The sequence below is a fragment of the Seriola dumerili genome, unplaced genomic scaffold (assembly GCF_002260705.1).
Source record: "Seriola dumerili isolate Sdu_G_001 unplaced genomic scaffold, Sdu_1.0 BDQW01000291.1, whole genome shotgun sequence".
In the NCBI taxonomy this organism is placed as follows: domain Eukaryota; kingdom Metazoa; phylum Chordata; class Actinopteri; order Carangiformes; family Carangidae; genus Seriola; species Seriola dumerili.
Window position 1 is genome coordinate 939715 of NW_019174546.1, and position 24649 is coordinate 964363.

At 40.1% G+C, this 24649-nt stretch overlaps 2 protein-coding genes across 2 annotated transcripts; one reads left to right on the forward strand and one right to left on the reverse strand.

The window, feature by feature from the left end:
* Positions 1-217: 217 nt before the first annotated feature.
* On the forward strand, positions 218-16817 carry gipc2 (GIPC PDZ domain containing family member 2). The gene is made up of 6 exons (XM_022758067.1): positions 218-822; positions 11647-11832; positions 13441-13621; positions 13965-14077; positions 14261-14342; positions 15112-16817. Exons 1-6 carry the CDS (start codon positions 547-549, stop codon positions 15261-15263), a joined length of 990 nt encoding a protein of 329 aa, XP_022613788.1. The 5' UTR covers positions 218-546; the 3' UTR covers positions 15264-16817.
* txndc12 (thioredoxin domain containing 12) lies at positions 16685-23694 on the reverse strand. Its single transcript, XM_022758068.1, has 7 exons — positions 23508-23694; positions 21953-22013; positions 21643-21695; positions 20404-20477; positions 19834-19903; positions 18828-18911; positions 16685-17720 (listed from the first exon to the last, which is right to left on the reverse strand). The coding sequence occupies exons 1-7, from the start codon at positions 23605-23607 to the stop codon at positions 17641-17643; spliced, it is 522 nt and encodes a 173-aa protein (XP_022613789.1). The 5' UTR covers positions 23608-23694; the 3' UTR covers positions 16685-17640.
* Positions 23695-24649: the final 955 nt, after the last annotated feature.

Sequence of the window (24649 nt, forward strand, 5' to 3'; positions counted from 1 at the left end):
AACTAGCTAATTCTTGATGTGTGGGTAAACCTACAGGCTACTTTAACTTTTATTCTTTATTCTTCTTCAGTATGTGTTTAAAAACGAAAAGAAGAGTAATTGTTTTAAGGTGCTTGTCCCCCCGTGGCGTTGTACAGGTGCACCGGGACTGACCATCCTGCCCGGTAGAGCCCCGGTTCGTCCCACTGCGCCTGCGTCCCGCGGCACGCCGAGAGACAAACAGAGTAGCTATTGTTAGCTGAGGTCCAGCCAGCAGGTTGTGTCAAGAGTTTATCCCACACTCACCATCTACCTGTTGAATATTTACACCGTCGAGTCACTGTCGAAGAACAAAGTCAAACCTCGGCTGCGGGCAGGTGAGGAAAGGAAAAGTGTTCGCGGAAGGAAGGAAGGAAGAAGAAACTAAGGAAAGCTCGGAGGAAAGAAGGAAGTAAATAGGACAACACGACCGTTGGGCTTGGGACTCAACAGGTACTTCAATGTTATAGCAGCGGCTCGGACTTTTTCTTTTTACACGGAGAAAAACAAACGAAAACAGCGAGGAAAATGCCGTTGGGACCGTGGAAGAAGAAAAACAAGTCGACGAAGGAGCAATTGGTGGACAACGAGGAGGTCAGCGGCGGACACGCAGGTGCCGGGAGCTTGGGTAAATCCGCCGTGAACGGAGCGGGGCTCCCGCCTCCACCTGCCAGCCTGCGGCCCAAACTGGTCTTCCACACGCAGCTGGCGCACGGAAGCCCGACCGGCAGGATCGAGGGATTTACCAACGTCAAGGAGCTGTACGCAAAAATAGCAGAGGCGTTTAATATAAGCCCACCTGAGGTAAGATCTCACCTGTTGTTAAAGGGGAGAAAAAGTCATGTACGTGATTTAATTTTACAGGGGTTGAAGTTCGATTTTACTCAAAGTACGTGAAGTATTCAAACAAACTTGTTTTTAGACTTTTTCATGGCCGGATTACCCTCCTGTTGGGACCCGGGGGAAGGACTAGTTGTTATTGGGCCCCTTTTGACCCCCACTGTACACTATAGTTTCATTACTTCCCCATACACCCAGAAACCAACCAGCACTCTGATGAAGTGATTAATTTAATTGATGATTCATAGAAACTGAATTGGCAACAATTTTGATAATTCATTAACTATTTGAGTTTATTGGCTGAGTTTTATGCCAATCAGCTTCTCAAATTTTTAATGTTTACCACTTCCTGTCTTTTATCATAGTAATCTCAACATCTTTGCGTTTTTGACTGTTGGTCAGACAGCACATTATATTTGAATAGGGCTGCAACTAGTCCTGTTCTAGACGGTCTCATTCACTCTCTCCAGGTGCAAAGCACTAGGAAGTGGCTGTTTGCTACACTCAAACAGAGGTGTGGAAGTTAACTAGATACATTAGCAAAACCAACCAGTCCTCTTCCTTAAAGTCTTTTATATTTGAAAAGTAAAAGTAAAAAAGCCACAGAACTGTGGTTCTCAACAATTATCAAGTACCAGTGGGCCTCTAGTGTCAGGGGGCAGTAATGAGACCACTGCTGCATGATGCACCAGAATGAGCCGAAGAGGGCCCTGCACTCAAAAACAGACTTGGACTTTGGATTTATGCTTTTCTGGAAGTGTTTCCAAACTATTTTTCATACTTTTACAATGGAAAAGTCTTTAACGATGAAGACAAACTGGTTGTTTTGAAAATGTATGTTAACTGCCCCACCTCCGTGAAGGAGCATGCACAGCCGCATCCTGGTCCTTTTCTTTGTCTCCAACAAAGTGGTTGAGACAGTCCCAAACAGGTCTAGCCTGTGACTAATGATTATTTTTCTTGTTGATTAATCTGTTGATTATTTATCCAGATTATTTGATTTGTTGTTTAGGTCAATGAAATATTGTTAAAATTGTGAGCATCCTTCCCTATTTCCAAAACCCAAGGTAACCTCTTTAAATGGATTGTTTTGTTGGAAACAGTCTAAAACACAAAGATATTAAGTTCCTTATTCCTAGAAGACTCACATAGAAGAAACCAGAAAATATTCACATGAAATTTAATGTATCTTCTCAAAAAATGACTAAAAACAATTAATCGATTAACAGAATAGTTGCTGATTATTATTCTGTAGAAATTTAAATGATTATATATGTTTTTTTCTCTATTTTCTGACATTTCATACACTGAACAATCAATCAATTAATAACCAAAATAATTGTCAGAAGTATTGATAATAAAAATAATTGTTGGTTGAAGCCTTACTTCGCAAACGAGTAATACTTTTTACAATTTTTACATTTTGTTGAAAATACTTTTGTACTTTTACTACTTAAGTAAAATTTTAATTGCATGACTTAAAGTGGAATAAATGTTTTCATAGTGTAGTATTACTACTTTTACATAAATGATAAAAATGATCTGAAGTGGTGGAAACTGTAAATTTTCTCAACTAATGTACTTGTACTTAAGTTTCTTTAGTAAAGAAATTGAATACTTCTTCTGCTACTGGAAGATGGATAAGGCAGTAAAGTTTTGAGTAAACAGTGGCTTTTCTAAGAGATTAATCCCTTGGTGGCCATTCAACTTTGCTTGTCTTGGATCAAAGCTAGTTTGTGTTTATAAAGGCACACCCTGCCAACTCTTTGCCAGCCTGCACACTTCGATCATACAAGATTGAGAACTATCTGCATCTTATCTTCATTATTCAGTCACTGGATATCTGACAAATTAATGTTGCCTCTATTTTTGGAAACAGTTTTTCATGGCCATTCACAATCAAATTGCACTGAGAAACAAGCGCAAAGCTGCATGACTACGTGGAGGTGGAAAACAAAAGCAGCGTCTGAGCCCAGACTGCTTAAGCTCTTCTTTTCAAAGGAAAGTGTGAGTGGCATGTTTGGCTTTTGTCAGCCTGAATATGACTAGATAGGCTGGCAGGGCAGCCTGTTATCAGCCTGGTTTGCTGCAGCAGCCGGAGACGTGAACGTCCTTCCCCTCTTGAAGCTCAGAGATGCATTTGCTTCATTCAACAAGTTTGATAACTGAAGAGGATCTTGTCTCAGTGGCACTGATACACAGTGACACAATAGAAGACTTCAAATATTGTATATGTACCTTTGATAAGTGGAGGATTTGTTCTCTGAAACTGGCCACCATCTTTGTGACTTCATGGTAAAAATTATCCTTAATGAGACTCAAACTTGGTTGTTGTTTTGTCTGAATGGGACACCAGGCATTTTCCTACAGGTATTTGTTCTATCATGTCTATAAGTAACATTCATTAGCACTTTCTGTCTGTGTCTAGACCTGTTCTAGTATAAAAACTGCCTTACGGCATGTTCTTTTCCTAACACTAAGCACATTACTACAGAGGAGCCAAATAGATTTGGAGTTTTGATGATTTGCAGTAGGTTGCATTTCAAGCTTGGACTCAAACCTTCATCTCTGCAGGCACTGCCCTGCTGAAGTATCCTTGAGCAAGACACTGATCCTCTGCCACTCCAGAAGTGTTGTTCTGTATCTGATTTTGAACTTTGACCTCTCTGTAAAGGAGGAGAAGAGAAAATCTGCAGTACAGGAATCAGTAAAAAGGTTCGTCACACTGACAGATAAGAATGCCTCACTGCTTGCCAAGCAGGTAGCAGAGAAAACATGACCAAAATTTCAATATATCAAGTTGTCTCATTAAGCAGCTTAATGTCACATTTGCATCCTTTGGTGTGCAGTAGATGCAGAAAGTGTGTGTGTCACTGAGTATACTGATTCATTTGGAAAATTTGGCCCAAATAGTCATATGGAGACAAAGAGTGAGGGAGTGTGATGTGGTAATGTTAGATGTTGGACTTCACAATTTTTACCACAGGAAGTCCCTCATGTCCGGCTCAGGCACAGCCTCAAATCTAACCAGATAACCCGTCCCAGCCACAGCCAGAGGACCCCAGGGATCGGCTCTGCCCTGGGCCTCCTCCCTCCATAAACACCCCCAAACCTCACTGTGGTGCCCTTCTGACTGTTGTGTCCATGTTGACTGGGTGTGACCTGTATCAGACAGGATGAAAAATGTCAGCACTGTCAGATGGAAGCACCTCAACAAAGCGCGGCTTCTCAGGGATAAAGCAGGAAGTCTAAATTTGAATGGATACCTGTAAGCGGAGCTGGGTTCTTGTGTCAATATGATATAGCGGAAACACTGCGATGTTTCATGTTATCTCAGAAGGAAGAGCTTTGCCTGCATAAAGTGCAGTCTAAATGTAGCAAATTAATGATTAACTTGAGGAATCACTTGATCGACAAATGAGTATATTTGGTAAAAGTGGCATATTTTGGTTGGTACTGAGGTTTGATATCCAGCCCAGCCTGCGAGTGGAGGGGCAGAGTTAGAGATGTTGTTTTTCTTTTCTATCTTTCTCTTATTATATAGATATTTTCAGGCAAAACAAAGGTGGGCAACATCACAGTCATACAGAAAAAGGGTCTTTCCTTTCATGTGTAATGAGCTCTCAAAATGTGCTGAAAACACAAATATCTCACTGAGCATCAGACATTTTTGTTTTTGTTCCATCTGCTTTAGCTGTCATATGGACATGGATCTTTATGGCATATGCATCAGAGAACTCACCAAAGTAAACCTTGTTGTTTTTCACTTTTTCGTGTGTGTGTGCGTGTGTGTGTACGTGTACGTGTATGTGTACGTGTGTGTGCCATCATGGTCAAATGTGGTCCTGGAGAAACCTACTGGAGCAGGAACTACCACTGTTTACTTTGGCAGGTGTTTATATGTCTGTCTGTTGACAGATTTTGTCTCCACCATACAATATACATACAGATACAGTCATGAAACTTTACAGGTGTGTAGTTGACATTAAAATGAAGGCCGAATTCAAAGTTGGGTTTGGTCCAACCCATGGGTCTTCAGCACTCGTTGAAGTGTCAACATATTAACTAGTGATTGAAAGATGGTCTGTAGTTGCTTTTAAATTGTATTAAGTCTGATTTTGAATAAAAAGTCTATCAACAGTTAAATGCATGTAATTAGCAGAAAATCACTGGGTTAAGATGTTTTGGGGATTCAAAACACCTAAATAGAAACAAGCAGAGAATTCAGTTGCTGGATGTGTTTTTTTTTCATATACAACAGGTCACAATATTTTCTCATAGGCTTTTACAAGGTCGTGGTACTAGTTTGCTGGATTTTACACTTAAGTTTATTCTGTGACATTGTGAATAAACTGTGGTGAATTTACACCAAAACAAATTGTCCAAAGGAGCCGTTGTCTTACTAATCATGGACACAGCTGAGCAGTATTTATTTTAAACTTGAGACACAGATCATTAACACTTTTTAAGATGCAACAACTTTCTCCTAGTGACTCTTATCTGTTAATGAAACTGAAAGACAAAATAGTCACGTAGGGAGCCACACAGAGAACCGTGACTGTGCTTGTTTGTAAACCAGTGGCTCTGTGACACTGACGTTACATGAGTGCTTGGCTGACACTGGTAAGAATTATGTAATTAATAATGGCATTGTCTTGCTTCTAATAGGTCACATATTTCTTTCCAGACAGACATCACGTTGAATCAAAGAATGTCTGGCTTGATTGGGTCTTTTGTTGATCCTTAATTAGACATAAACCTTACGTTAGACTAAAGCTCAGAGTCAGTCGCTTTAGCAGAAGAAGCAGAACTGATGGAAAGGAATTTGTCTGAGTGAAATAACTGACATCTTAAACAATTACAGCAAACACACGACAGGTAAAGAGACTGGAGACTTTACGGAGCACGCAGTTTAATGCACGCACATACATTATGTAAACTCATTTCAGTCTCTGTTACCTCAGCCACCAAGACATACGCATAATGCTGCAGTCTTTCTCTATGTTACCTGACATGTTTTTTGTGCTCTCGCTGCTCAGGTCAAAGTCTGGTTATTGTCCCTACAGCTGTAGAGTTTTAGGTGTGGCTCTGTGACTTAGCTTCTTGTTAACCTGTTGCAGCGAGCTTGCTCCTTGCTCACAGAAAGCGCACACCCATTTGCCTACAGTTTGAATATCTAGGCTGCGGTCGTGTGACAGAACCACACGTATTGTTTTTGTTTGGCAGGCTCCAGGTTGTTGTGCTTCCGTGTTTGTTGCCAGACATTTTTTAATCGGGGGGGCGGGGGTGGTGGTGGTGGTTGGGATTAGTTGAAACAATCTCACTTGTTGGAGCTGGTTGTATTAGCTCAGCCCCTGCACTCACTTCCTAAAAAAACAAGCAAGCAAGGGTCAGGTTAAACTACAGTTAAGGCTACCCAGCTGTATACAGTCATATACTTTAGATTAAACAGTTTGTCTTTTTCTGTATTAGAGCTTCTCACGTCTCTCAGGACATGAGCTCGAGAGGCTGTTTATGAGAGCCATAAATCCATTGTGTGCTCAGTTCAATGTGGCAAACACTTTGGACAGAACACCTTCTTCAGGGCAAGTCATTTCTGATATGGAGCAGAATGACTGAAATCAACATCACAATATTCATAGCATTTTCTCTCTAACTATATACACTCCTAGGCTACTTTATTAGATAACCCTATGCAATCTAATGCAATCCAATACAACAGCTCTGCCATCTATTGTACTATTACAAAGCTGAAAATGGCCAGTTTTTGTCAAAACTTTCGGAGATTAATTCAACTAAACACTTATTACTGAAGTCGTAGTTGGTAGTGGTGTTGTTGCAAATTCAAATTGATGTCCAGTGCAATTAAATGTTTTGCTGTTATGCATTACATGAGATAAAACTCTTCACACATGATAAACAAGAACTTGAATTACTCATTATGTTTCTTTATGATTCAAATTTTTTGGGAATCATTAATTAACACAACAGAATTTTATAAAATGATAACAAAATATGTTCATATATCGTAATGTCCACAGTAAGTGGATATATGAAAATATTATCACCCAGGCTTAGTTATTTTGCAGAAAAAAACTGTCCTTAATTTAAAATAAAGGATTTATTAAGGCCTGTGTTAGCTCCCCTGTGACATACTGTTTGGATTTGTTTCATTTATTGCTGCATTAAATAATTATTTTCATGAGCAATGAGTAGGGCTTTCCCTATAATGACTTAAACAATTAACCTATTATTTCAGTATTTGCATATTAATTTGTCAGTTGATTGTTTAACTGACTGATCATTTCTACTAATAGGATTATTTTATTATTTCAAAAAGGAAAGCTGTGGTTCCCAAAGTTAATTCTTGGGGAAAAGTATTCCCACTTGGTAGAAAAACCTTTGGACTAAATTAATTAATTGAATTACTTTTTCTTCATTGTCATCTTGATGATTTTTTTCCCCCAGTTGAGACCATTGTTTTCTTGTGTGTAAAATAGGCCCACTTATATTATATTAACGCCTAATAACACGTTCTGAAAGTATCCTGCAACATGATTTCAGTGAACATGTGGTTACTGGTAATTGCACTTCATTATACATGTGACAAGCAAATTGAGTATGAACTCTCCCTGTGTGCAAAACCATGCGTCCGCAAGAAACAAATGTGGCGCTAATAAGGAGTGTGTGAAGCTGCAGAAACCCTGTGTGCATGTGTGCGTGTGCGTGCGTGAATGCGTGTGTGTGTGTGTGTGTGTGTGTGTGTGTGTGTGTGTGTGTGTGTGTGTGTGTGTGTGTGTGTGTGTGTGTGTTCATTTCTGACTGGACTGGATCTGGTTTTATAGTGATTTTAAGTGGTTGTTTACCAGCAGTGATGCAGAGGAAAGTGTTGCCACGACACCACAGCCCACTGAACAACAACAGCCGCTTTTCAGGAGTGATTTCAGGTTTACGTTCTTCTCTCTGAGGAACAATGTGACGGTGAAGACAAACAACTGTGGTTAGAAAGAGCAAACTAATCTAATCAGCCCTCTGTCTCCTGTGATAGTAGTGGATAATCTTTCACGGGGCTGTAAGTAGCTTTTTGTCTCTGAAGTAGTAGAACAATGCATTAATTTATCAAAATATATACATATTCAATAATCTTTTAGAATTTATAATCTGACCACTATGTTACCATGGAAACAGTCCTGCCAGACTAGCCTGGTGCTGGCCAGGTCAGTTTTCAGGCTAAACCGGTGTTACAGAGTAAGTCACTGAGTTTTCTTCCAAGTTCCTTTTGAATGCTGCGTTATAAATCAACTGCAATGCATGTCATTCTTTTTACATTTTGACATAACCTGTGTTTCTTTTGATGTCTGAACTTCACTTTTGGCGTAAGCTGCAGTTATTAAATACCTAAAATCAGACTTTGTCTTGTTTCGACTCTAAAGTGTCTGCACAGTATTTCAGTAAACATATTGCATGTGCTGTTTAATGTAGTGATCACAGTAGCTCTGACTTGGCAGTATGAACCACATTATTCCTGGTTTAGCTTGTTAGGCTCATTCAAGACTTTTCACAATGAGCCCTGCTTTTCTGACCCTCCTTCACAAACTGTCATTCTAAAGACTCTCACATCCGCAGTTAGGTAAATGATTACAATGGCTCAAACGCTGATGAGTGTGATGTCCTGTTTAAAACTCAGTCACACCACAATACACACAGCTTACATCAGCATTCCCTATCAACTACTAAAACACCCAACACAGAAATAACAGTAGATGAATACAGGACATGGGAAAAACATTGTTTTTGCTGTTGAATGACTCCCCGCTGTCGCGCTGACGCCTGATATTCTGTTTAATCTGTCCAACCCTCTTTGCTGCCATTAAAAGAGCTGTTGAAGAGGCTGTAAATGGACAGTGGTTCAGTTGCCAAAGAAACAGGTTTCCCAAGCTTTTAATCACCACTGTTTCAATGCAGGGTACATTTCAGAGGGAGATCCAGTTTAAGGCCGTCATTCTCGAGCTTTACCTTTCGTCATACACAGGCGGACCAGACATATTGTTAAATACTAACTGTAGAACCTGTATGATTGTAATATTCCACAATGTCTGCTTGACAAATCACTCTCACTTTCTTGAATTGCAGATTATTTTTTCAGAGCTGCTTAACTATTTGCACCTTCCTGAAGGGATCAAAACTGTAATTGCTACTGAGTAGTTATATTGTAGTGTGCACTGGTACAGTCAGGAGGATTTAGTTAAAATTAATACAGCTTTGGATGGTGAGTAGGACTGCAACTAACAATTATTCTTGTAATTATTGATTAATCTGTTAATTATTTTTTGGATTAATGAATGAATCACAAAAATTGCTCCTCACAGTTATCCAGAACCAGAGTTGATGTCTGCAGACGTCTGTTTTGTCTGACCAGCCAACTTTTGTTATTAAGTAATGAGTGATGTCTTCTAGCTCTGTTTTTGGTCTCTACCTACTCCTGAGGGAATTCTCTGGCTCTAATGCTGCGTACTGCTCCGCTGTGTTCACCAGCTCGCCTCTGACTGTGTCGGTTTGCTGTTTGGTGCTGAGCAAGGTAGTGCACAGTGGGAGTTTAGAGCTTTTCACCGAAAACAGCTGCCTGCTGCGTCTGAAAACCACGAGCGCAGAATGTTATTTATATATATATATATATATGCAATATTATTGTATGGTCATATGTTATGTGTGTAGAAAGTACAATATTTCCCTCTGAAATGTTGGAGGTAATAAGCAGCATAGAATGGAAACACTGAAGTAAAGTACAAATACCTCAGAAATGTACTTGAGTAAATGTGCTTAGTTACATTCCACCTCTGTGCTTTGATTACTTACTGTGAAGCAAGCGTTTGATGTGATAAATCAAATGGTGCTGAGTCGAATCAGACAGATCCTAATGCATTTCATGTCATCATTAATAAAGTTGCTAAATTCCAGTTGAGACAGTTGCCTCACTCTTTGAATTTGTGGCCTTTGCTGTGGGATGTAGCGCCGCTGCCCAGACTGATATTATATTTCGTAAAATTTAATCATCTCTTTATTTCACCCCTATTATAAAATGCTGCCTGCAGATTTTCCCATCAACATCGGCTCCATACTCAACGTTTTTGTCTGTTTATTTTCACCTCATGTATTTTTTTATTTGTCCTTTGAAAGCACTGACCCATAAACGGCTCTGTCACGGGTGATGCTGAACAGATTGCACTGCCTCTCCTTTCACTTGCCCTTGTCCGTGTTGTTATCAAGGTTTTTGGTCAGTGTGGTGCCGTCAGTGGGAGGTGTAGTGTCTGTTCTTGTGAGTCAGGTTGTCAGAGGAGAGGAGAGGAGAGGAGAGGAGAGCAGAGGCGGTCGCTGCAGCGTGTGTCGCTGCTCGCTGCCTCCCAGTTACACCCGGCGGTGTGATTGCGCTGTGGCTGTCAGCCCAGCAGGAAGAGAGGAGTGCTGAGAGCTGCGTGCGTTGCAGAGAAGCGGCTTAATGCAGTCGGCAGCCTTGGTAACCGAGTGTAGGCGTTCGCTGCTGTTACACCCACTCACTCTTGGGTAATGCCCTGGCCTAAAGGGGGGGGGGGGAAGCAAGGGAGGGTCTGTTATGGAAAAAGAGAGGAAGAGAGTCATCAGTTCAGCTACAGTACACCCCTCCCTTGCTACAGAGATTGCCTCCTCTATCCTCCATACTCCTCTCGTGGCCTCCTCTCCATTATAATCCCATTCTTTATTAGTCTGGTAACCCAAGGCAACGCATGAGGCCGTGACGGCCAATGTGTGTCTGTGAACAGCGCCTGTTGTTGCTCGGAGAAAAAAAAGCCACAAACAAGGCAGGCCTCTCTGCCAGAGCCTGATTGGTGCACAAAGGTCATCCTCCTGATGAACCAGTACGAATCAATCCCTTTCTACCGCACAACCCGGAAGTTAGACGCTAAATCCTGGCTCTGCAGTTCTCAAAGCCCTACTAGGAAGCTGATCCCACAATAGACGTCGGATCCATGACTTATTTATGGGCATATCGGAGAAGGTTTATCTGAATCCCACAATTAACAAATAGCAATTAAAGAAGATCTTATAAATATCTTTGGTGTTCTGTCTCGGTGAGCTGGAGCAGAATAAATGATTCACAGCCAGTCTCCTCCTCGTCCTGGGTTTCACTGTCCTCTCTGTGTTTGAATTGCTGTTAAATCTGGCCACTTGTGTATCGAGTTCTGGGTGATCACATTTCCCTCTCTGTGAGGGCAGCCACAAGGTGTGAAGCCAGATTTCTACATTTCTGGCGCAGGAGCAAAGGTCATTCTCCCTGTTGGCCTCATCACAGGACGGTCCTTCCCCGGGGACCTCAAAAAAAAAAACGTAGACTGATGACACCCCGGGGTGGAGGAGGACATAACTGCATAACTTAGCCTGCTGCAATAAAGACTGAGCTCCCTGATGATTCCTGTATTTAGCATACCGACGCAGCGCTCGGTCATCTACACTTTTATTTTTGAATCCGGCTCAGTTTTCACACTGAGACTAAAAACGGGGGTTCTTTTTCTGATCGTGTATAAAAGATGCAGACTATTCTCGGTGTTCCTTCAGTTTTAGAGCCTAAAAGATAAATAACTAACAGTCAGTGCCATAGACAGCTTTTATGTTGAAAACTTTGTAGGTAAACCATTTTTTTTTATTGAACTCAATCTTATGAAATGTATTTTTTATTTTTATTTTTATTTTTGTTTGTCTTTTTGTACACATTTGTTAATACACTGTGCACACCTGCTGCGTGTCTTTGTACAGATCCTGTTCTGCACCCTGAACACCCACAAGATTGACATGGACAAGCTGCTGGGGGGCCAGATCGGCCTCGAGGATTTCATCTTCGCCCACATTAAAGGGATCAAGAAGGAAGTGGAAATTCATAAATCTGAAGATGCGCTCGGCCTCACCATCACCGACAATGGAGCGGGCTACGCTTTCATTAAGGTGAGGACAGAAGGAACATCTCACCCAGAGTAAATCAAAGAAAAGAACTTCTGTTGTGCTTGTTTTATTTTGCTCAGTTGATAAACCAACAATGATGTGTAGCAATATGTAAGTAGCTGCTCAGCTAAAGTTGTATGAGGTCAAAACAAGTAAGCACCATGGACATGCACTCACTCACTCACCTCAGCAGGAATCAAGATTCGTCAGACTTCAACTGTCCAGTTTTAGTCATTTCTGTTCTTTTCTGACAGGAATGAGACCCGACGTGGTCTCCTGCTGTTGTAGCTCATCCACCTTAAGCTTCGATGCTATGTGTGGTTCATTTTCTGCTCACCACAGCCGTAGAGAGCTGTTGTCTCAGTTACTTCTTCTCAGACCTCAATCATCTATAAGCTGCTCCTGACCTGTATCTGCTTGATTCTATGCACTGCTGCCACATAATTGACTGTTTATCAGCAATGCAACTCATTTTCTTCAGCGTGAATGAATCTGTTTATTATTTTATCATCAATCAATCATTTAAGTTAAAAAAAATATATATATATATCAAAAATAATGATAATTGCGCACCGTAGGTTAGCAAAGTAGAAAGTGGTATTGTCGTTTATTACATGGTTTCAGTGATGTGGCTGCAGCAGGACAAACTGCTCACATGTGCCATCATGTGATTCTGAGGCTGCACTGCATCCTGAAAACCTGACGGTGTTTATCACACAATAAAGCCTCAGGTCAGCGCTGTGGTGCTGGTGTATTAAGCTATGAAAAAGATGCTGCCTCTTTGAAGATAATGTCAAACAAGGCAATTAAATCAGCCAACTGTCGGATAATAAAACTTCTATAGATCTTCCCACAGTATGATTTAAACATTAACCACTTGTCGACTCTTAAACACATGAAACATCCAGTCTAATGCAGCTTCTCTGTCACACTCAGACTGTTTTACATCTTCTCTTTCACTACATTGTTGACCAGAGAGGATTATAGAGCAAAATGTAGGTCAGGACAGGAGACATTTACCAGGTTCTGCCTGTAGCTCAAGCTGAAAAGAAAAGAAAATGTATTGAATTGAACAAAACAAAACCAAAAAAAAAAACTCCCACACCCATGCAGTGCAGATGTTCCTGAGCTGCTGGAGCAGAAACATTTGCATCACAATTGTTTATTTCCTTTTTTTTTTAAAAAAAAAAGGCTTTTGAAGTCCCATACAAAAATAAAGCTTAGCTTAGCTTTCCATGGAAAGAAATTTAATAACGTATTATTTTGTGTTCTGCTGAGTCCAGTGGTTTCACATCAGTGGGCTCACAAACAAGAAAAAAAAAAAAAAAAAAATATATTGGCCTAATACACACACACACACACACACACACACACACACACACACACACACACACACACACACACACACTCTCTGTCTTTGCTCTCTTATTTTGATCTCTGTGTTTGTCTTGTGCTCCTTGGGGGGGGGGGGTTTACACTTGAGAGGTTCAAATCCAGCATACTGCACACCTCAAACAAACCTCTTTTTATATGGCACTAAAACTTTTTCTGTCTTTTTAATTATATTTGTGACTGATGTCTTCTTTTCCCGTTCGCCCCTCCTCATGGCAGCGTATCAAAGAGGGCAGCGTTGTGGACGGGGTGAAGGTGATCTGCGTGGGCGACCACATAGAGTGCATTAACGGACGTAACATCGTCGGGACACGGCATTATGAGGTCGCCCGCATGCTTAAAGACCTGCCCAGAGACAGACCTTTCACCCTCAAACTGGTGGAGCCGATGAAGGCCTTTGGTGAGTAAGAAACAAGATACAGAAAACGTGTAGGCGATACTGACACTGATTCAGAGACACCAGCATCAACACGTTTTTTTCATGAAAAAAAAAAAAAAAACAGACAGATAATAGTCACATTTGAGAAGCTGAAACCAGATAATGTTTGGAGTTTTTGCTTGAAAAATGACTTCAATCAATTAGTTGCTTCTCTAGTATATTGTCATATATTGGAACTCTAAACAATTCTTAACATGAACTGAAACCAAGAACTTGAGCGAGTGATCTTTAGGGATCACTGCGATGTCAGTTGAGCAACTGGACGGTCTGTAAATACCTGTTATGTTTCTCTTCTGACTGATAGAAATGCTTGAGCCCAGGTCAAAGGGTGCCAAACCTGCCAGCGACAACAAGATCGGCACAGGGAGGGGGACTCTGAGACTTCGCTCCAAGGGCCCAGCTACTGTGGAGGATGAGGTAAGTCTCTCCTGCTCATTTGGACATGGAACTGTTGACGTTATTGTGAAGCCCACTTAGAGGTTGTCTCTTTTTCTGCTCTTAATGTATCCTTAAAGAAGATACACACAGATAAGGCTAAACAAAGAAACAAACAAAGTACAATCAAAAGAGGAACTGAACCGAGTTGTTTGTGTTTTCCAGCCAACAGAATTTGAGGAGAAGGCGGTGAAGAAAGTGGACGACCTCCTGGAGAGCTACATGGGCATCAGAGACACCGAACTTGGTGAGTGATATTAACACCAGCAACACGAGTGCCACTGCAATGTCACTCTATGATTCAGCCCCAATCGGGAAAAACAAAACGTTGCTTTATCGTGCGAACCGTGTGGCTCTGCAGGACGCAGCAGTGGCCACTGCAGTCTGCAGAAATAAAGGATTTAAACTTTGGTTTTAACACGGGCAGACATTTCATCATTCAGGGCATCTGTGAGACCATGAATGTAACAGTGAAGAAAAGAATTAACCTGCTGCTAGATAACAGATAAAAAAAAACAATCCTGTGACTTCTTCTTCTTCTAAGGTTTTGCACAAGGAGAACTATGTGACCAAATAAGAGTAACATACAGTTTTTAGATGAACATCTTGAACCTCTGTTCAGCCCTTGCTTTTATTGTTAGCCAACGCAAAGACTGTTTTTATATGATCAGAATTCATAATTCCAGATGTAATAAAAAGCAAAGGACTCTGGATTTGAATGGCTTAAAGGGGCCATATCCTGGCTGTGTTGCATAAATAAAAGAAGGGAGTTTTTTGACATGCTTGATGTGTAGTCCACAAGTAAGCGAGGGGGGATCAAGGGACAGGAGGGATCAAGAACAATTTAAATTTTGGAAAAACACATGAAAACTGATCCACGTCTGGTGTGACCAACATCTAACAGTTCAGTCTTCTTGGTATTCAAATACAGGAAGTTGAATTTACGTTGTATCATGAATCTTTAGCTCCTCAGTTATTCCTGTAGTGAAGTGTCCGCTCGTCCCTCTCCTCTCCAGCTGCTACGATGGTCGAGGTCGGCCGTGACAAGAAGAACCCGGACGAATTCGCCATGGCGTTAGACGAGACCCTCGGAGACTTCGCTTTTCCGGATGAGTTTGTATTTGATGTCTGGGGTGCCATCGGAGACGCCAAGCAGGGAAGATTTTAAGTTTGCTCCTGCTCCCCCAAACACACACATCCACACACACACACACACACACACACACATCCCCACACACACACACACACACACACACACACACACACACACACACACACACACACACCCTCTCCATCCTCCCCCAAGCTCTTCTCAGAAGCCGACTGGACAAACTTCAACCAGTACAAACAGGGGTGGGTGAAGTGCTCCTTCCTCCCTTCACTTTGTTGTTAGGTGCAGCTTTGCACTCGGATGGAGAGTCTTTAAGTCAAGTTGAGTCAGGTGGGTCTACATAAGGAATTTCACATGTCAGGGTTTTGGTGTAATCTTGGAAAGATGTCCATGAAATGTGGAATGCAGTTTCCAACACTGGAACTGCCTCCTACATGTTGAAACTTTTGTACCCCACCTTGGAGGCAGGGTAGCTCTGAATGCATCTAAAGCTCATGATACTGTTCTTCTGTCAGAACAGATAAACTAGTCGACAGTGGTCTATTACACTGGTCATAAATGGTACGTGCACAACCTTAAATTTTAAAACAATCACTCAGTTCTAATCACACTTTATAGCTGTGTAATTTTGAGTATACAGACGTATAACACAGCTTTTTATAGGCTTTTTTTTATATGTGAAAATGCTGCTGATTTTACAGCAGCAGCATTGTGTAATTATAGTGATTGTAGCAATATTTCTCTCTCAAGCAACCTTTTTATTTCCCTCCCATCTTTTAAAATCTTTTACATGACCTCATGGTTTAAAAAAAAAAAAAAAAAAAAAAGTCAGAGCTTTGACCACGCTCACTCTGCTGTTTGTTTACTTTGTGATTTTCTTTTCTCTGTGCCCTTAAACATCTCAGCTTGAGCCTTGCGTCCATCTTCCAGAGACTGAGCAATACAGAGAAAAGAGGGTTTATCTTTTTAAATGCCTTTTATCCAAGTTTGACGACACATTCCACCAACATTCCTTATGTTTCTCTTGTAGTTAAAGTCTGTTAGCACTGATAACAAGTCACGAAATGAGGCAGATTTAGAGAGGCATGCTAATTTTATTTTTTCCCTGTAATTTATTTTATCATGAAAAATCATATGCTGCATGACATTTTATACGCCGAGACATGGCTCCACATGAAAGCCATTCTGGAGGCAGTGTCTGGAATGGGATCAATTGCAATCCAATGTCTTAACTGAATGCACTCGCATTAATGTAACTGCACTATTTAAATCACTGTCAAACTGAATTTAAATAGTGACTCCATTAGTGTCATCTACTGATGTTAACTGTTCACAGCAGTTGCATATTGTTTGACAAACCATAAGGGATCACTATTGTTCGATAGACAATAAAATTTGATATACTGTTATATTCACTGCTGTGTCATGAATGCATCTGGCTCACAATGATGTAACACACACACACACACACACACTACTCAATACAACAAACTTTATTTGCACACCTGGCTGTGTACATGTATAAAATACATTGAGACACTTAACCAATGTTTCCATCCCTCATTCAAAGAGTTTAACAAGGCTGGTTTTAAAAAAAAAACAAAAAAAAAACAGTGGTGTCACTTCACAAGCAGCAAAACAAACAGAACAGATATAAGCAGTCAGATATAGCTAAATAAGTAGAGATAAATTGTCAGGATTAAATGAATTATTATTATTTTAAAGAAAGTGGATTATAGAAATCAGAAGTAGAGAGCCTATCTATTAGTGCAGGGTGAATATAGTCGCAGAGTACTGAAGAGGATCTTTGGAAGCACATCACTGTAGGTGTTTATCTTTACTATTATGAATTACTGCATCATCGCTGTTGGGTGAAAACATTTAAAAAAAAGTCTACTGGTTCCACTGAAGGGATTTCATTTTCTACAATGTGTTTGTGAAACTTGTTCAGAACCAAACAGACTGAAACTTCATGGCTGTCGAGTGACAAACAAGGCATTTTACTTAGGTGGTAAAAACTTGGCATATTAAAGATGTGAAGTTTGCATCCAACAACAGATGAGAGTTAATAATTAACACTGCAGTTAACTTGGCTAGCTTGAGTTGTTTATATCCTCTACAGACGGACAATACAGTATATGGCATTTAAGTAACAGTACATTACAAATATACATGTTTTAAAACAAAGACAGTGGCGGGAGAATGACTGGTGATGTTGGAAAAACCGTACGAGACAAAAAGAAATACTCAAGCACCGATGCCTTCTCGTGATTGGCTTGGTTTGGTCAGTGAGGTGGACCCCACTGTCAAGTATGAGTATAAATAGTGAAAGGGGTTGTTGGCGGAGGGGTGGGGGGTATTACAGGGCGCTCTGAAGCTCAGGCTCAGGTAGAGGAAGTGTAGCCCTTACAGCCTGATGCCCAACGCCACCTCCTCACAGCTCATCTCCAGTGTGACCGTGCTTGAAGGCGTCGCCCGTCAGCTTCTCCTGCGCCTCCTTCATACCGGACAAAACTGAGGAGGAATGGAGGGAAACACACACACACACACACCATGATTATCACTATCATTATTTGGACAGTCACATTTTTGGCTCTTCAGGCTCTGAGGTGAGCAGAGGAAAACTAGGAGTTTGCAAACGAGCTGGTGGACAGGAGCTCAAGCCTTGAGAAAGAGCAGAAAATCATTTGCATGGTGAAGAAAACCCTCTTTACGACTGCACAGCAAGTTAAGAACGCTCTGCAGGATGTGGGCACACATGTTTCATGTTTCAAGAGCAGACTTCATGACCACAACCTCAGAGAATTGAGCACAAGGTGTAAAGCTCTGGTAAAGCTCAAGGCCAGGTTAAAGAGTGCTGGAACACAGTTCTCTATCAAAGTGATGCGGAAGAGGAAAGTGTGGAGAGAGAAAAAAAAAAAAAAATGAGCATCTCATGACCCAAAGTCACCACCTCATTAGTCAAACTCAGTGGACAACATCTAATCCTTCAGTAGGACAACAGTCCTAAACACAGGGAAACCAAAGAGCTTTTCAGGGTGAAGAGGTGGAATATCCTCGACCGGCCGTCAGTCATCTGATTTCAATCTGACTGAGCTGTGCTCCACTTGCTGAGGACCAGACTGAAGACCAGTGTCTGCAGTGAAAGGCTCAGAGAGCATCAACAAGGGAAGATACAACGTGTCTGCTGATGTTTATGGGTCCAAGACTTCAGGCAGTTACTGGCTGCACAGGATTTTTCCACTAAATATTAAATAATATGATTTAGTTTGACTTCATGCGTATCTGTCCAATTATTTTTGAACCTCTTTAACTCTGAGCACTCTGAGTTAACAGGACTCTGTTCATTTAAAGCTTCTGAAATTAAAGCTAAGACTTTGCACTTTAATGTAATACCTATTATTTTATTTCAAACTGAATGTTGCTGAAGCTCAGAGCCTGAAGAACAAAAAAAATGCAAAACTGTCCAAATACTTTCCGGTCTGGACTCAATCCACTGACCTCAAATGTGAGTTTTCTTTAATCCCAGCTATTATGTCAGAGAAGCCAGCAGCTGTAATCACATAACATTCGCCGCTGAATGTTTTCCCAGAGGTAAGTGAGAATTTTTTGGATTGTTACCTTGCTCTGCGTTGCTGTAGAAGTACTTGTAGTTTGGGTTCCCATTCTTGTTAGTGATTTCAGGATGGACTTTGCCGCTGGGATCTGTGCAGGGATTAAGAAGGGTCAAATAAAAGCCTGGTTTAGTTCAAATTAAAATCCAAATAACAAAGAGCTGAGACTAACCATTGCTTTCACTATGGATTAATTCATTGTTTGGCCCATAAAATAGAAGATTTATGGAAAAAACTGCCTTCATAATTCCTCGAAGACGTACTGTCCTGTCAGGGCAACAGTCCAAATTGCTGAGGGATTATTATTGAAGTATTTTTTGATTCATTTATTCATAATTTTGTCTGTAAAATGGTCAAATAAATGTAAAAGCAAAGCAGTTTCCCAGCATTCAAGGTGTCTTATTCCGTCAGTCCAACAATCCAAAACCCAAAGATATTCAATTTACATTTATATAAAACAGAGAAAAGCTGCACATATTTGCATCTGTGAGCCTGGAGCCAGTGAATCTTATTGATGAAACTTCAATAGCAAAAGCTTTTGAAGTTATCAATAAACTTATCAATATTTGTTATTAATCAGCTATTAGTTCAAAGGATTTGTCTTGTCAGCTCTAGTTTCACTTCATAAAAAACATGCAGAATAAAAACAAGTTTTACAGACTCACTTACACTGTAATGTGAATATTTCAGAATGTATAGGAGCAAGTTTAATATTAATATTCCACATTATGGAATAATACTCCTGTGATTAGTTCCTTTAATCTTTACACACTGTTTACTCTTTGTTTGTATTCAACGCCTCATACAGGTGATGTTTTAGGCCAGTTGGCTTTTCTTTCTTCTGTCAAACACCTGGAGGGATTTCAGACGTCATTGTTCCATTATTTTATCTCCTATTGAGCTTAGTGAAACGTTAACTGCATGTTATTCAGGTAAGACCAACTGTGCAATCAGTTTCTCCAGAGGAATCCTAACAAGTGTTTACATGGAGGATGACTCAACCCCCTCCGTACCAAGGAAAAGAATCCGAGGAATGTATCCGCCATCAGGGCTGAAGGCTTCATCCTTTGGCTCCTCCTCGTCCTGTAAGAGATAACTGGTCATGAACAGATCTCAAGCTGATAAACAGTATGTTAACATTGGCTACAAGCACAGTCAGAGCTCCTGCACTGTTCACCACATTAGAATTAAGACCTTTTTTATACCCCACACACACACACACACACACACACACACACACACACACACACACACACACTTCAGATAATAATGGGAAAAGTGGAGCTTCTTGGTAACTATGTATTGAGTGCCTTTATGACCATATGACGTGTGTGTGTGTGTGTGTGTGTGTGTGTGTGTGTGTGTCTGAGTCTGAATTCAGTGTTTGAATGTTTCAGTGTCTGACAGTGATAAAACACTGACAATAAAAAAATACTCTTGTGCAGGTCTGAGTTAAAAAAAAAAGCACAAAAAAGGCACCAAATGAAATACAGAATCACACAGAGACTAAAGAAGATAACCATATACGCCATACGTTAAAAAAAATATGTAACTCTGGTTGACTGACATGAGCATTTCCTTACCTCCAGGTTGATCATTACAAAGTTGTGTGCAAGTTCAGAGATTTCCTTGGACTCAGCAAATTTGGGCTTCAGTGCTGATGTAAAAAGACACAGCGCAATTATTAATTATCTTCTCATCTTTTACATCTAGGACAAATAATAGAGAATAACATCACAGTACAGTTCCCGCCCTGCGTCTTTAAAATGAAGCCTGCTCCAGAAAAAAACTCAAATCTCCTCAATTTCAGAATTAAGACATTTTAATGTGTAGAAAGAAGTTTCATTTTCAGATCTGCTTTTGCCACTTTGACTTAATCTAAAAACGCACAGATAAGAAAACTCAGGTCATCACAGTTCAACTAGAGCGCTGGACCTTTTTTTTTTTTTACTCTCTGGTGTCTCCCAATTGTCAGATGAGAAAAAACACAAGTCAGAGGTAGTGATCATGGAGACGGCTGACGCAGGGACTTGATCAACAAAAAAGTGATTCTGCAACTATTTTGATAATCAAATAATCGCTTTGGTCATTTTTCAAGCAAATAATGCAAATTATTTCCATCTTCTCAAATGTGAGGATTAACTGATTTACTTTGTCATATTTGACAATAGCTTTGTATGAGACTATTGGTCGTACAAAACCCCTGCAGACGTCACTTTGGGGTGTGTAATAACTGAGAAAACAACCAGCAGATTAGGATGAAAAATGTTTATTAAGGAGTCCAGTGTGATGTCTTCTAATGTTTTGTCCAACCAACGGTCTCAAACCCAAAGATATTCAGTTTACAATGTTCTCACAATGAAGACCTGCAACCTTAAAAATGAACCAACTGATGGTTAATGAATAACTCATTTCAGCTGTCTCTGTGTATGTGTTGTATCTTTTTGAGGAACAACTCTGCCCTTTGACCTGCTTTGATTTACATTAAATGAGAGTTTTATAAATGTGACGGCAGGTTTTCATGTCTGAATGAGCAGCCAACATATTTTCACACAGACGTCAAGTCTTCCTACGTCAGACTCAGTAAAGCCCTTTTTTAGATAGAACTGAACACTTCTGGCTTCATCTGTCTGTTAAAGTGATGGCTTTTTGTCATTCATACGAAAGTGTTCACTACACAGTTTCAATATGGCTTTATTTAGACAGGACAGATTTGTATTGTTTTTTTGAACCGACACACACTAGGGCACCTTGTCCTAAAAAAATCCTAACTTGAGTTTTGTTTTTTGTTTTTTTTATGGTTAAATGTTAAATTGTTTTACCTTTGCAGGCTCCACACCAGCTCTTGTGGATGATGACCATGATCGGCAGTCCGCTGTCAATGCAAACACATGAAAAAGTTTGTCACACTCGAACACTGAAAACCAATAACTCAGGCCTGCAAGTGTAGGAAATAAAAAATATACATGCATTAATGTATTATTAAACATTAAGTCACTTCTGGTCATTTTAGATGACGGGGATTTCTCTAAAAGCTGTTTCAGGCCTCGGGTCAGTGATTACACAAAAGGCTGTTGAGCAGAATTACAACAGTAAGTGTTGGTGATATTCCATCTCTCAGAGTGAACTCACCTGGCCTCAGCCTCTTTCTTGCCATCGTCCAGTGTCCTCCAGCTGATGTTATCTCCAAACCCTGCGGGGGAATGAATTAATGAGCACACCGGCATTGTGTAACTGATATTATATTTCTACAACAGGGTGGGTCTGCCCTAAATACAGCATCAGTAAAAAAAGAAGTGTCAGGAAACTATGGCAAATACAAATGAATAAGCGGTTATTCAATATCAAGCTGCAGGGCAATATCGACTTGGCTCTGTCACCTGTAACTACTTGACCAGCTCGTAGGTTTAAATGGTGGCAGCAGGACAAAGAATCAACACAGCAGTTAACTATACTGTGATGCGAGCGCTTGTTCAACTGAAGCAAAGAAGAATCTTTCATTTACTTCTTTCATGTTTTTTGGTGGTTCAGATTTTTTTTTGTTTCCCATTTGAATGATGTTATTATGATGATTGTAATTTAGGGCCATTTCCTGGTATGACCACTGTACATGTTACAGTATGTGAAACCTAGTATTGTATAAAAATGCACATAAATTAAGAAGCAGAATCAAATGTGCAAACATTTTTGAAAGAAATGTTCAGTAACTGTGATATACAGCACTACTTCCTGCAGTGCAGTATTGTCCTACTGATGCATCAGAGGGTGTAGTTACACAGTTTGTCCCAACACTGCCTTTGTACAGACAGAGCGTTTGTAATCATCAACGTTGTAGAGTTGGGGCACATGTGGGAATTGTTTGCATCAACTTTCAAGGCTTCATTTACTTCCACTGCTGCAGGAAAGCTGCACTTTAACCCATTTCCTTATCCCTGACACTCTTTCTACGAAATATAAACAAGTTTTCTGCTTACTTTCTGCCATTTAAGGTTATTCACTGCACTTGATCTGCTTCAATTTCAATTAAAACTTGTAAAATGGGGGTGTTCTAATAGTTTTGACCAGCAGTGTACATCTCAAAGAGTAAACGTACAGAGGCAATACACCAAACAATACATGGAAATATAGAAAATATATCAAAGATAGTCAAAAATGTTGTAGAAAAAGTATCTTAAAATGTATGTATAACCCAATGAGGACACTTGAGAAAATCTGCACACATATTTATTGTATTTTACTTTGAACATTTTCTTTTTGAACAAAGTCAGAGAGCAGGAGTTACTTTTGTGAATTATAGCAACCTGTGCCTGCACTTTCATTCATGTGTGTACATTATATTTTACTATGTATCTATATATTTATTTCACTATGAATATTGAGTATTTTTTGCACCAAAGATCCTCCTGGATGACTGAAGTTTTTCTTCATGGAATCTCAATGGAGAAACCATTGAAATTGTCTGCAGAGTGGTGTTAGCACTGGAAATACCTGATATTCAGAATTCATATCCGGCTGATAAAACACTCAGTAAACTACCTGTCCAGGACGCTGACTTTGTGATCCGGGATGTTCACACAAAGACAGCAAGCCGTCCTCTGGCTGTGGTTACACTATCAATGACCCAGCTCTGAAGCTACACAATCATATCCTGCTCCACTTCATAAATGAACTCTGAGTGTAAACTCACCTCTGCTGCTCGCTGCCTCGACAACATCTTGAAAGCACGTCAAAGACAACAGCACCTGCAGAGCTGAAAATAAAGCGATATTTACTAGAGATGTTTGCATTTTGTTTGGCCTTTCTCTCACAGAAGCGGGTGGTAGGTAATGGCAGTGACTGTTCGTTAACCAGCGACCCGGACGTTCAACCGCTACATTTCACAATAAAAGTCTGCTCCGTAAAGTTGTGAAATGTTTTATTGCGGGCTCCTCCTCCACCAGTGATTCTTTTTCCGGGGGGAGGGGGGTTCACGTGACATCACATCCACACAACCGCGTGCTCCTATCTGCAGCTTCAACTAGTCAAGTTAGACAACGGAATGTTTGAACAAGACCGGAAACGTGGCCTAAAACAAAAGTTTAAAAGCCACAAAACAGAGGGCCCTAAAAAAGCCTGTAATTTAAAGTTTGTCTTTATAGTCTTTAATTTCTACAATATAAAATTAACATTGTAGAAATTAAAGACTATAAAGACAAACTTTAAGTTGTATGTAAAACAATATTAATCCCTGCCAGTGGCTCTCACCACCGCTGAAAGGTGCTTATAGTTTAGTCCACTGCTGCAGTATGGTGGACAAAAATAGCTTGTCTCTAAACATGGTACTGCACTAATGCTGAGGACTCAAGTTGAAGCAGTGATGGCATTAAAGAAAAGTCACGCTACAAAGCACTGAGGACAAGTAGAAAAGAAAGACAGTAATCTTTTAATGGACAAAAAAACTGAACAAATATATGTAAATGTAAACATATAGCCCAAGTTTTATGTATATTCAAATAGGTGAAAAAATGGATACTTATATTAATACTAATACTAATGGATACAAAAAAACAACATAAAATGTCTACATGTCAGTCAACTGTTTCTGTAAAATGTAGACAAGAATACAATAATGTAAACTAGATAATAAAGAGTGCTGGGATAAATTAGAGCTGAAACAAATGGGGTAGGGGGTATAGGTATTAATCAATTAGATTGACAGACAAAAATAACTACTATAACTAACTATTTTGATAATCAAGTCATCGTTTTTATCAATTAACCTATTTTATGATGTTTTGTTTAAAGAATATATAAAAATTACAGTTTTATTGTGAAAAATAGAAGCGGAAG